This window comes from Castanea sativa, chromosome 1, assembly GCF_040712315.1.
Source record: "Castanea sativa cultivar Marrone di Chiusa Pesio chromosome 1, ASM4071231v1".
NCBI classification, from domain to species: Eukaryota; Viridiplantae; Streptophyta; class Magnoliopsida; order Fagales; family Fagaceae; genus Castanea; species Castanea sativa.
Genome location: NC_134013.1, coordinates 8,432,216 through 8,446,683, shown reverse-complemented (window position 1 = coordinate 8,446,683; position 14,468 = coordinate 8,432,216). Strand labels below are relative to the sequence as shown.

At 39.4% G+C, this 14,468-nt stretch overlaps 1 protein-coding gene across 1 annotated transcript; it reads right to left on the bottom strand.

Moving 5' to 3' along the window:
- Positions 1-491: 491 nt before the first annotated feature.
- On the bottom strand, positions 492-3,553 carry LOC142615983 (uncharacterized). The gene is made up of 3 exons (XM_075788881.1): positions 3,131-3,553; positions 2,720-2,935; positions 492-975 (listed from the first exon to the last, which is right to left on the bottom strand). Exons 1-3 carry the CDS (start codon positions 3,386-3,388, stop codon positions 898-900), a joined length of 552 nt encoding a protein of 183 aa, XP_075644996.1. The 5' UTR covers positions 3,389-3,553; the 3' UTR covers positions 492-897.
- Between the last annotated feature and the right edge of the window lie 10,915 nt (positions 3,554-14,468).

Below are 14,468 nucleotides of genomic sequence, written 5' to 3'. Positions count from 1 at the left end.
TATTTATTTGACACTTTTATATTTTTTATAATTCATTAATTATTTGACAAAAACCAATCAAATATCAACCATTCTTTTTAGTATCCAATACATAACTTGTATTTACTCTCGTCAAGTCTTTGACTTGTTTCCAATGAATGCTTCCAATAAATGTTTGTACACAATGCAAATTCCTTCACAATAAAGGACGTGTAGCTGAATTTACTCTCCTAAAAATCATATATGATTAAAATAATTAGATTAATCTCAACCCATACACTTAATATCACAACAATTTTTTTTCATAACAGTTAATTTGGTATATTTTTACTAATTATCCTCTGGGTTACCACTAATATTAATTTTTTCCTAATTTCTTTAAAGCCTGTTTTTTTTTTAAATAAAAATTATTATAATTATAATTTTATTTTTTACCCCTTTAAAGTGATTAAACCAAATACACAGATCCAAAACTAACGCTAATAATTTTTTAAAACCAGCGTGCAGCATAATTACATAAATTCACATCATCATACCAACGCCAATGAGGAAGGGCAATACATAATGTGACCAGGTATCATATTTCCTGTATAACAATCAATCAGGAAGAACCTCTTATACTATGCTTATTTGTAGTATCAATACTACAGAGACAATTTTCTTATGATCTTTTCTAACCATCACAGAAATTCATTCCAATATACAAGTGATTAAAACTCATACTTTATTGGGCTTATTTGAAAAAGGGATATATACAAGCAGTTTAATTTTCACCATGATCCTTCAGCTTAAGGTTGGTACGGTGGTATTAAACATTTCTTTCTTTTTTTTTTGGCTAAAATTGTGATAGATTGTGTATTACTCCGGAAGTCACCATCTTCTGCCGAACTTTAAGCAAGAAATGGGATTATTAAGTTATCATCGGCTACTCCCAACTGTGATTACCTTCTTTCCTTTTTCTGCTTGCCTGAATATCTTTTTTGATCCTCTAGTACTCTGGACAGCATAAAAACACAATGCATTAACATTGTTGAGATTTTCAGCACAAACCAAAGAGAGACACTTATTTCTAGTATTCAATTCACCTAAAATTAAACAGTCAAATCTTTTGAAATCGTGTGAGAGATTTGCAAAATCTACTATCAATCTTTAAGTTCGACTGCGAGCAAAATCACAAAAATGAAAACGTGGAAGATAATCTTAATTATAATTAACAAAAACAAAGGCTGTTATTTCATGGAGGAATAATTATCACTTGGTTGATCAGACATTATAAATCTAGATACAAAATTTACACATCCACTAAGAGAATCAAGAGAGCAGTCCACATTGTTCACAAAATTTAGAGGAACCCCTTATTCATTCAACATCATTTTACACTCCTCTTCTTGTCTCTACATGAACTCAATATGGGATGGGACTACAGCAATTTAATAAACCAGGAAGGATCAATTCAGATCTAGAGGGTTCTCATCACCACTGAACGCCAAGTGGGTCATGATTTAGGGGCTCTTGCTATAGCTAAACACAAGGTAAAGATCATTTTTACTAATGCTGACAAGATACTTTTATTGGGTAAGGGAGGTCAGGGATATATTCTAAGCATTCCATTAGTTATGTATCAACATTGAGGGTGTTGAATATCAATCTCAAGCCCAACCGCCAAACTGGCAGTCAATTCTTACAGAGGGTTTCTATGTAAAATTTTCTAAGAAAATGGAACTCATTTTCCTATCTCAAATACAATTGGTGGTCCACAAGAAGTTCGAAATCTATTTCCCTTTCCAGAAATATATATGGCCACTCTACCAAACTGTCTCTAACAAAGACAATATAGACTAATGGAAAAGAAACACACATATCACATATATAAAAACTTAATTAAACTAAACAGTTATGTCAGAATGCCATTTGGCATTTAAGAGCAAATTGCATTTGAAAAATGGCAAATTGGTAAAGGAATATGATATAATATTAGGATTCTGACTTTTAGAAACATAATGGGTTTGGTAATAAACCAGATAGTAAGGATTTTAGGCTTTTGATTTATCTTGGACAAGCACTAAAACAAAAACAACCACATAGGACAAGTCAAACAATACAGACATGACATCGCATATCCACTCAGACTTCTGTGCTCACCCTATTGATCCATTGTTCTGATCAAGAAAGTATTTCATATATATATATTTATTTATTTATTGTTACAGTCCTGATCCTGATTCTCATTTTAAAGGAGACCAAGCAGTGTGTGTGACTAAACTGACAAGACTACTCCTAACCCACTTTTGAAATTAACTTTTTTTTTTTTGAATGGAAGATATAGAACTTTTGACAATAACTGAAAAGGCGGAAGACAAATTCAACAATTAAGTAATCTAAATTAGTGCTTTTTTGACAAAATTTAATCACCAGAGCAGACATTGCGATAATCAGAATCTCAATTCAACAAAAGTACACAATCGAACATATATATAGAAACTTTAATTTTATACTTTCTTAGAAATAAAAAAGTTGACGAAAATAGACCCAGCCTCCTACTTAAATTCCTACTCTGTGTCTATGTGAAAGGTGAACACTGAACAATACTAAGAGAACTATAGAAGCAAAACCCAGTTCCAAGTTAACAGTAAAAAAGTGAAATTTTGTGCAAAAAAACAAGCTAGCCAGCTCACAAGGTGATCTTAATTCTGAAATCAACAGCTAAAAAAAAAAAAAAAAATACAGATCAAGAAGAAACCTCAAAGCGACCAGGAGGTGGGTCGAGATTGATGGAGCTTAGGGACATCTTAGCGATTTCCGAAACGGCAGCATCTCGAACGCCCTGAACATCACTGGTTAAATGCTCGTACGCAGCTTCAAAAGCCTCTTGCCAAAACTTAGGCAATCTTGTACTCTTGCTTTGCGTGTACACATCCCACATGTGCCGAACCACTTTCTTTCTCTCCTCCACTTCCTATATATATACACACACAAAACAAAACAAAACAAATCAGCACCACAAATTTCATATCATGCAAATTATAACAATCCAAAGAAAACGCCAATCATATCTGCGCTACACCTCAAAATAACTAAACTGAATAAAGCAGATGTGATTAACATCTTTCCTTAAAAAAAAAAAAAAAACAGAGAGAGAAGAGTTAAGTACAAGAATATCAAGATCGTCGTGAATGAGAGAGTGGTGGTGGTCGGAGAAGCGAGCGAGATTAGCAGCAGACCATTTGAGATTGACAGAACCGGTGAACATGGACCAGAAAGCGAGAAGAATAATTGCAGCTAAGGCCCAGAACTTGTACCGGGTTTTACCGAATAAACCGGCATGATCTGACGAGTTCTCTTTCTTCAACGTTATTGTTGATGTCCTTGAAGGAGATGGAATTGTTGTCGGTATAACCTCGTCCTTCATTTGTATTTAATTTTTGTAAGCTAATGAGTAATTTTAGTACTGTTATGCTGCTGCATAAGCAGAACTGGTTCTGAGAGTGTGCTTTAAAGTGGGTGAGAGAGAGAGAGAGAGTTAATGGGAGTGATGGATGAATAATAATGGAATGGTAGGTGGCGTGTCAAAGGCATTAACTAGTAATAGTTGAAGGTTTAAGAAACTACCGACATAGTAGGGCCAGAGAGGTACAGTTATATGAGGAATCCAGCTTGACGAGTTATCAGTATACTGTATACCTCCATGTGTGAATGGCTGACTTGGTGTGTACGGCCATGCCCGCGTTCTAGTGTCGGTCACATCTCCTTCAAAGGGCCAAAATGGCCAAATACTTGACAAAATATGTTATGCAGGGATTTTCTACTGTTTTATAAATGTATTTTTTCTTTTTTATTGAGTTTATTATATAACTCAAGTTTCAAAAAAACTTGAGGTTTTTTGTTTTTTTTGTTTTTTTTTTTAAAAATTTGTTGTGCTATTTTTTTTTTATAGAACTTAAAGTTCCTGAAACTTGCGTTATATACAGAATTGGTGGTTATTTTTTTATAGGACTCGAATTTTACAAAATCAATTTAAAAAAAAGTTATGATTTTTAATTATTTCACAAATAATAATAAATTTTTACATATTTTGTCAAATAGTGGCACTTGGCCATTTTGGCCACGTTCAAAGGTTAAAGTATGCTAATAATGATATTTAAACACGATTTTTTATATACTAATAGTTATAGACTTATAGTTCACGTTGATTATAGTTTAAGACACGATTTCAAATGAGAGTGTACAAAGTATGTAAGAATGAGTGTGAAATAAGATTTTTAAAAGTATTTTATGAGATCGTCTTGACATTGTCACTTCGTTGCTTTTTGAAAAAAAAATTCTTTATAAAAGGTGTATAAAAAAGGAGCTCGTGGATGTGTTCATAGCCCATAATCCATTTAAACTCAACTCATGTATAGTTTGGGACTAACTGAGTTACAGTGGGGTGTGAAATTTCTTGAACCCACAAATCCCAAACTTACAAAATTGACGGTTATAAGTACTTCTTATCACCAAGTAATGTCCTTGAGTGATCAAAGAAGGAGTATCTTATTTTTTGTTACTAAAAAAATATGATTTTTTATGATTTAATAACTTTATGAAACACATTTTTAACCTAAACATATTGTATATAAATAATATGCAAAAAGATAGAATCTTATATCCACGGAAACCCGAAAGGTTAGCTGGGTTGCCACTAGTCCACTGCCTCAACCTAATTATTAAGCCCTATATCTCTTCGATCAAGTTTAATTAGAATATAATATATTGCAGTGTATGAATATCGGCTAAATGTTTTTTTTTCCTACTAGTTCTTTGATTTATTGTACTTCATTTATATTTCCTATTTGAAATCACGTGTGTGGGTCAACTCAGTTGATGAGTAATCGGAGTCCATACTGCAAAAGAATGTTAAAAGAATTTGTTGAATGATTAAGTTTGATTTTTAAGTGTGTAATATAACTTGTCCACTCAGGTATATTTTATTAATGCGATTGATAGTTTGATACTATTCATCTGAGACCATGTAATTACATTATTTTCTTTTGCACTCTATGCTTTTAAAATAATCAAAGAATAATAACTATTTTATTATAAAATATTGAAATTTAATTTAATATATTTTTTAAAATTTTGAAACTACACACAAACACAAATTTGTGAATTAGATAGTAAAAAACAACCGATATTCGCATTAAAAACTGGTATAACATCGCAAAGAGTTGTCATGTAAATTTTTTTTTTTTTTGAGAAAGATGTCATATATAACTTGATATATCTATTAGTTAGAGTAATTTGGAATAGTATTGTTTGAAGACAAGTTTTTTACTTTTTTTTAAAACATTTTACCAGTTGTTTTAATTAATTGGAAAATTAGGGAATAGCAACGAATTTGACTCAGTTCTTAAAGTATGTTCTTTTTTGGCCAAAAAAAAAAAAATGCTTCTATTAAATAAAGACGACCAAGTCAGCTTGAAATACAAAAATAACTAGTGATAAAATACTCCTTACTCACATAACAAAATCAAAGATATATAAAGTATACCTAGCTTATTACATTTTCTCTTAGTAGGAGAGTAATGTAATTCAAACATGCACGAATTTCTCATACAACAATACAAGAAACGTTTTGGAAAATTCCTTGCGTACGAGGAAGGAAACAACCTCACGGCGTCTCCGTTTGAGACTATTTGGAGCTTCCTGTCGTACATACCTTTTAAGGGAGCAATATAGTAATAATAAAAATATGACATAAAACCAAAAACGTAAAATCACAACAAAGTCGTGAGCAACGCTAATCACCACATCCTTTGAAGTCTCTGACCCTCCCAAAAATCAATCAAACCCAATCTTAGCGGGGAAAGCGACATTTGGGCCATCAATAAACCACAAAATTGAGCGTCAATCAGTAACCACTGCCAAATACAAGGGGCAATGCAATGCCATCGTGGAAAAGACAAAAACCTTTTTCATTGCCCTCGTTGTCATGTCTGTTTCACAAGCTAACAGGAAAAGATTCGGAAATAGGATCATTGTTTGCAGGGACCAAATTGCCACCAGATTATCCACACACACGTACACATATATACACCAAAACCACCCCAAGTTTGGGCTAATACTTGATGCTACACAAACGACATTTGAACATCAAAGATTGGGAAGGAATAAAGTGACGTAGGGGAATTTTGGCAAGAAAGTGTTGGAAAGATATTTTTGAAAAGTTTTGGAAATACCTAACAGTAGGCCAAACTCGTTGAATTTTACCTCCCCTCCCCTCCCCTCCCCCCAAAAAAAACTAAATGAGAGGAAATTAAGTTCTAATTCTTCCTATAAGTGCACAATTTGTACCCAGACCCAAAACGAGTGATGAGCTCAAGCACAAAGAGCCTTATACAATGAAATTTGTAGAGTATGGATTTGAAATTTAGGTTTGGGATATTGGAAAGTTGATAAACAGGTTAAAATGCCGCGGTCTATGCAAGTAATAGATGAATGTGACAAAAAACCCTCATCGGACGTAAGTCGATGACAATTTGTATAGTCTTTCTTTCTCTAAGCCAAAGATTACAATTTTTAGTTTCCAAAAGAGAGCCCTCTTTTTCTTTCCTTTCTCGTCTTTTTATATCCTTCGTCTTCTTCCCTGTTTCATCCACGTGTAACACAGATCTTTTTCTCAGATACTTGTCCCGTCCACCACCTTCTTAAAGTCTTCAAATAATAGCTGGAAGGCTGAATACTACTGTTCAGATGTCATTTCTCCATTAATGCGGCCAGAGAGGTAGATGCAGGGTCTTTAATGTGGTGGTAACAGCTTTTTCCTTAGAGATTTCTCACGTGTTCCTGCTTCTAGTGGGTGCTTGGATCATGCCTTTATCCAACAGACCTTTCAGAATTCAGTCTCTAAGCCCTTTAGCAAGTCCCATGGCCTTTACTGGGCCTGTCCGAGGAGATACTCCACCTCGGACTACTCCTCGGAGCATTATAGTGCGGACTAACCTGTGGGCCCAGAAGACTCTGATTGAATAGACTTATACCAACTAACCAGGCACAAGACCCAAACGTGCCTTTAAGCATTTTTACCCCTCCACAATAGCCCCTCAAAACTTCATTTTTCCCTCCCATCCGAGGAGAGAAATGGAGTTTTGAACCAACAGCGTACCCTCCACACACTTTGCAAACCGCCACACGTGTAGGGGTCCTTTCGTTCCTTTAATACCACCTCTGACGCTTCGAAACCCGAAACACTCGCATTTATGACTGCAAGTTACGTCTTGTCCCCCACGTTCAACTGTGAAATACGCATCCAACGGTCCAGGTTTGTTTTAAAAAATTAGGCAGGATAATTCTGATTCGAGGCCGCCTCCCACACGTCAAAACGCCTAGGAATCCGTATCTCCGTCCATTCTTCCAGAAATCAATCACATCTAAGAGTTAATCGTTATCTTTCCTCTCAAGAAGCTCGTGAAGAATCACCTAATTATTTCCCGTAAGTTTTCAACTTCCTTTACTCATTTCTTCTTGGCTTCCGTCCTCGGCCATCATCTAGACCCCTTCCCTTCTCTAAATTTTCGTTCTCGCTCACACCAAATGGGTAGATTTAAGTGTTTAGTAGATACTGATGCCGGTATGGAGGGTTTTCGGGCCAAATATCAGATTCCCCAAGACGTAGGCTTAAGATACTGCCCAGTAGAAGCCATAGGTAACGCTAGGAGAGAGGGAGAAGTTATCATCCCCATTATCGCCTTCTTGGAAGGTGGGATGACCCTCCCCATGAAAAACGTAACTAGCGAATACCTACGCAACCATAGGTTGTGCCCAAATCAGTGCACGTCAAATGTATTTAGGGTCTTAGGTTGTGTCGATGCTTTAAACAAGCAAATGATTCTGAACCTCACATGGCACGACGTTGTTTACATGTACAAGTGCCATAAACTTAAAAGTGTAGGATACTACCTTAAATCCAGGTCTAGCATTGTTAGACTCATATCCTGTCTTCCCAAGTCCAATGAAGGCATGAAAGACGACTATCTCATCGCCTCGGGAAACTGGTCTGACGGCTCTCACTGCCCCGTCGAATGGGGAGACCCAGGTGTGACTCCATAGGAGTTAGATTCCCTAACCCATGACTTAATCCCATTATCTTTACCATTTTTGATTACATTGCGCACTATTGCACTTTCTTTTGATATTTATTGCTAATCTAACCATGCTCGTCTCCTCGGATGTTTTTCGAAGATAAACAACACGTACGTTCGCGTCTAAGCCTTTGCAACGTCGCAGACCTCAACCGCGTTCTTCGCTCCGAAGTCTTTGTTAGCGAAGATCTACAAGTAAGAGCAACGCACTTGATATTAGGATACGATCCTTTATCAGAGGATTTCCAAGAGATTGACAACTCGATCACCGCAGGAGACCAACGACGCAGAAGGATAGATGTTTCACGACGAGGCTTCCTTTCTGACCACGAACTCCCAGACAACCCCTCCATCATACTATACTCTCGCCCCATCGCGGCAATTCCTCTCTCGGCATATTCCCAAACAACCGCAGTTCGAGAAGAGCCTGTATCCTCACAACAATCGTTGGACGAGGAGATTGACCAATTTCGCCTTGAAGAAGCTGAGAGACCTCGAGAGGATCAACTCGTCATCCTCTCGGACGAAGAGCACGTGCCCGCTAAAACTTCGAGCATACAAGGTTTAATAATTGCACGGCCCGACTCTAGCTCCGAAGAAGACGACATGTCCACTCTGAGGAAGCTGATGACGAAGAGGGGCTCAAAAGCCTCCAAGAAGGACACTGGTGAGTCCCAGATTCCTCCTCCTCTGCCACCACCCCCTCCTCCCTCCGACCCTAAACTTCCCATTCTAGAGCCTAAGAAGAAGAGGAAAAATGAGGATGAGGAGGTAGACGTGGAGAGGTAGAAGAAGCTAAAAGAGCAACAACCACTACAGAAAGCTGGCAAAGGTAAGGGATATGGCTCTTCAGTGGAAAATGGGGAGACCCGGGACCTGGCCGAGGTATGCCATACACCGGCCAACTAGTCTCCCAAGTTGAAGTTGGATGGGGCACCAATCTCTTGCCAATCCAGCATCAAGGCGTTCCAGCAAGGTCACGCTCACCACCTGGCCGAGGCTTTGGAACGGCCCCTTCTTCTGCCCAAGGACATGGACACCCTGGACAAGATGAACCGACTGCATCTTTTTCTCTCGCTCAAAAGGGACTTGGCTTTGGTGAGTGTCTCAGTCTTACTCCCACTTTACTGCTTTCACTACACTTTAGCGAAAATACCGTTCTCATGTACTTTGAATTTGCTTTACTAATAATGAGTCTATTTTAATATTTTAACACAGGCTATTCAAGAAGTCTTTGCTGCCGAGAAGTGGGTGGAAGACTCTCGGAAGAAAGCTGCAGCTGAACTTGAGGTCAGGCAGGAGACCGAGAAGTCCCTAGGCCAAGCTCTTACACAAAACGAGAACCTAACCACACAGCTGGCAGAGCAGAAGAGGGAAAGAGACGGTGCCGAGGCCAGCCTGAAGACGATGAGAACCCAGGTAGAGGGGCAACGCAAGCTTCTGCGCCAGAAGGACGAGGACTTGTCCAAAGCCCAGCAAGAAAACTCCGACCTGAAGAAGGAGCTTGCTAGGATGAGGGAAGAGGCTCGTACCTTCAAGGATAGCATGGAGTCCGCGAAAAAGGTTGCTTACAAAGAAGGGGTGGAGGCGACAGAAAACCAACTGACAGAGGAGTTTACCGAGTTGTGCTGGGAGTACTGCCAACAAGTGTGGGCGGAAGTTCTAAATGTGGTAGAGATTCTCACAACTTCCGAGTTGAGGAAGCCTGAAAACATTTGGCTTCCCCAGGATATCTAGGTGCTCGAAGAGTTTCCTCCTGTCGCACCTACCCCTGAGACGGCGCCTTTAACGCATCCATCCATGATTCCACTGCCCATTCCAACTCCTAAAGAACCTGCTGGTTCTGACAAAGAGAAGGAACAAGGCAACGGAGCCGAGAAGCCTACGAGCCAAAATGCGGAGCCCAATGCCCCTCCACCCGCGGCAAGAGACAAAGGGAAACAAGTCCTTTCCTCCTTCGAAGCAGAGCTGAAACAAGCAGAGGAGGACAACAAATCGAAAGGGGCTGCCAGCACTTCCGAGCAGGACCCCCCTTCCAAGGCTTAAGGCTCAGGCCACTTGGGACTCCCTTTTTCCTTTTTGTGATGAGTTTTTTTTTTTTTTTTTTGTATTTTATTTTTATTTCAAAATTTTATCTTCGATGTATTCATTGACAAAAATTAATAAGAAATTTGGAAGATTTGATTTTCAACTGGCTTTCAACCTTCAGTACAACAATACTAATGTCATTACAACATTTCGATTTAGCAGTAGCTTCAAATAAAAGTACATACACTTGGTGTACATATGTAAATCATGCCTCAAAACCATAATACATGTAATACAGCAATACATAATCTAAAACTGAACTTTAGCATTTAGTTGGGGCATAAAGCAATCCATCAAACTTACTGTGACTCATCAACGCATCAACACTCATGTCGTATGGTTTCTGCTAATTTTACCGAAGTAGAGGGTCCAAGGACCCAACGTAACTAAGGTTCTGTTTAACAGTCAATAAGACATCAATTTCCACAAGGCATGTGGTCCGAGAACCATGCATGACCAAGTTTCTGTTTGATACTTAGAAATAGTGAATTGAAATGTTAATTTTCCCAAAGTAGAAGGTCTGAGGATCCGACATAACTAAGGTTTTGTTTAACGAACAATAGGATATCAATTTCCACAAAACATGTGGTCCGAGGACCATGCATGACCAAGTTTCTGTTTGATACTTAGAAATGGTAAATTGAAATGTTAATTTCCCCAAAGTAGAAGGTCTTAGGACCCGACATAACTAAGGTTCTGTTTAACAAATAATAGGATATCAATTTTCACAAGGCATGTGTTTCGAGGACCATGCATGACCAAGTTTCTATTTGATACTTAGAAATAGTAAATTGAAATGTTAATTTTCCTAAAGTAGAAGGTTTGAGGACCTGACATAACTAAGGTTTTGTTTAACAAACAATAGGATATCAATTTCCACAAGGCATGTGGTCCGAGGACCATGCATGACCAAGTTTCTGTTTGATACTTATGAGTAACGACAAGTAAATCGAACTGTATAATGATAATTTGAACAATGAACGACAAAAATACTTTTTATTAATAATAATACCTTCGTAAGTTGTTTACATTCCAAGGGCGTTGTACAATTTTTTCATCTAGATCAGCTAAGCGATATGACCCTATGCCCGCTACAGAGATGATCCGATATGGTCCTTCCCAATTTGGTGCTAGCTTTCCCCATGCTGGATTTTTGGCAGTACCCATGACTTTCCTCAACACCAAATCCCCCGGCGCTAGTGGCCTCAGCTTCACCTGAGCATCATATTCTCGTTTAAGCTTCTGCTGATAATAAGCCATTTGGACCATAGCGGCCTCTCGCCGTTCCTCGACCAGATCCAGGCTTTTTTCCAGGAGGCCATCGTTATTTCCAGGGCTAAAAGAACTCATCCTTAATGTGGGAAACTCAAATTCTAAAGGTATCGCCGCCTCGGCCCTGTAAGTCATGGAGAATGGTGTTTCTCCAGTGGATCTTCGTGGCGTAGTTCGATATGTCCACAAAATATGTGGCAATTCCTCTACCCATCTACCCTTTGCAACATCCAGCCTCTTTTTAAGTCCACTGACTATAACTTTGTTAACGGCCTCGGCCTGCCCATTTCCCTGAGGATAAGCTGGAGTGGAGTATCTATTTGTGATGCCCAAGTCATTACAATATTTCTTGAAAACTTTACTATCAAATTGCATGCCATTATCTGAAATAAGTATGTGAGGTACCCCAAATCTAGTGATAATGTTCTTCCAGATAAATTTCTTGGAGTCCACATCCCTAATATTTGATAAAGGCTCAGCTTCGAACCATTTGGTGAAGTAGTCAATTCCCACGAGTAGCCACATTTTGTTTCCCACAGCCCTCGGAAAAGGCCCAACTATATCCAGTCCCTATTGAGCAAACCTTTGGCATTGGTCATATTTTCTTGCGTAGTCTTGAGCTTCTCTCTGCATATTGGGCCACCAATATCCCTGAGTCAGAGTCCTATGGGTTAAAGATCTCCCCCCAGTATGGCTTCCACAAATTCCCTCGTGCAATTCTTCCAAAAGTGCCTCCGTCGCTTCAAGATGTACACACAGCAGAACCAGAACGTTTATACATCTTTTGATCCTCGAACAACCAGAACCGAGGCGCCTTTCGATGAATTTTACCTACTTCATACTTCTTCTCGGGCAGAACATCGCTTTTTAGAAAAGAAACCACGGGGTCAATCCAGCTAGGTCCAGGCCTTATCAGATGGATATGGAAGGCACCTGTGGTGGTTAAAGTTGGTTTCAACAAGTCTTCGACGAGGATAATCCTAGGAAAACATTGAGCCGAGGATGTCGCCAAAGTGGCCAACAAGTCCACATGCGTGTTTCCACTTCTAGAAACATGCGAAAGGATGAAAGAATCAAACTCGGATTGTAAACATTTGACCTGGGTCAGGTACTCTTGCATTCTTAGATCCCTAGCCTCCATGGTCCCCGTCACTTGGCCTACAACTAATTGAATCTGAGGACATATGAACCACCTTTCTCCCCATTCTCCGTACCATATCCATACCGACCAGGAAAGCTTCATACTCAGCCTCGTTATTAGTGGCCGAGAATGCTAATCTCAATGATTTCTCAAAGGTAATTCCCTCAGGGAACACCAAAACAAGTCCAACACCAGATCCCTTCTGGTTTGCTGCTCCATCAACATACGCTTTCCAAATCGGAGGCCCTTTGCCTGTGATTATGCCAACTGATTTTTCATCCATGTGCGATTCCTTCGCAGTTTCTTCTAACAATGGTTCGGAAAATTCTACCACCAAATCAGCGAGAACTTGGCCCTTCACCGAGGTGCGCAGCATATATTTGATATCGAAAGCTCCTAGAATAGTTCCCCACTTGGCTACCCTCCCCGAATAGTCGGCACTTCGTAATACTGACTTAAGGGGCAGTTGAGTCAAAACCACGACAGTGTGGGACTGGAAATAGTGAGGAAGTTTTCGCGTAGCATAGACTACGGCCAGAATTGCCTTCTCCAAAGGCAAATAACACACCTCAGCTTCATTCAAAGATTTGCTGACATAATAAACCAGTCTTTGTACCCCACCATTGTCCCTTATCAGAACCAGGCTGACTGCATGGTAGCTACAGCTAGGTATGCAAACAGGATTTCATCGACCTCCGGCCGAGACATGATGGGTGGCCAGGAAAGATATTCTTTAAGTTGCTGAAAAGCTAAAGTGCATTTCTCGGACCATTGGAATCCTTTCCATTTATTTAACAATTAGAAAAAATGCCTACACCTATCAGCGGACCGAGAGATAAATCTGCTTAGAGTAGCAGTCATCCCAGTCAATTTCTGAACTTCCTTTGGATTCTGAGGTGGTTGCAAGCCGGATTCACTTCTATTCCTCTATGAGTCACCATGTAGCCTAGAAACTTTCCGGAGCCCACCCCAAAAGAACACTTTGAGGCGTTAAGGCGTAGCTTGTACTTCCTAAGTGTTTGAAAGGTGTCGTTCAAATCTTTCACGTGCATAGGTACTGTCTTACTCTTCACTACCATATCATCCACATATACCTCAATGGTCTTTCCAAGTTGCGATTCGAACATCCTGATCATCATCCTTTGGTAAGTAGCCCCTGCATTTTTCAAACCGAATGGCATCACTTTATAGTGATAATTCCCCGTAGGAGTAATGAAGGCAGTCTTTTCCTGATCACCTAACGCCAATGGTATTTGGTGATAACCTTAGAAGGCATTCAAAAAACTCATCTGAGGATGCCCGACCGTAGCATCCACTAGCTGATCGATGCGAGGCATCGGGAACAAGTCTTTTGGGCAGGCTTTGTTCAGGTCTGTAAAGTCCACGCATACTCTCCACTTTTTGCTCTTCTTTTTCACTAAAACTGTGTGCGCCAACCATTCTGGGTAGAAAACTTTTTTAATAGCCCCAGCCCTTTTGAGCTTAAGCACCTCTTCCTTGACGGCCTTGGAATGCTCTTTCAAAGAACACTGAGGTGGTTGCCTCCTAGGAAAAACGGCAGGGTTGACGTTCAAATGATGGCAAATAAAGCTTGGATCAACCCCCGGAGCCTCATAGGGATCCCAAGCAAAAACATCAATATTGTTTTTCAAAAACATCACCAATTCCATCTTCTCTTGGTGTGGTAACCGTATCCCAACTTGAAAGAACCTTTCGGGGTCATCAGTTATGAGAAATCTTCACACATGGCCTCTTCTGCTCTTCCACGGCCGAGGTCGAGGACTCTAATTTGGCTTAATGCAGTACTGCGGCCGATATGCATTACCTTGCTACCGATTGGCTATCAAGAATTTCTTCAATGAATCCACCCG

What these genes read in the sequence shown, in the direction of transcription:
- LOC142615983 (XM_075788881.1), bottom strand. Translation starts at nt 3,388, where the DNA reads ATGAAGGACGAGGTTATACCGACAACAATTCCATCTCCTTCAAGGACA. An exon ending in ACGACGATCTTGATATTCTT is followed by an intron (nt 2,936 to 3,130) that starts GTACTTAACTCT and finishes GTATATATATAG; the next exon opens with GAAGTGGAGGAGAGAAAGAA. An exon ending in CACCTCCTGGTCGCTTTGAG is followed by an intron (nt 976 to 2,719) that starts GTTTCTTCTTGA and finishes TATGCTGTCCAG; the next exon opens with AGTACTAGAGGATCAAAAAA.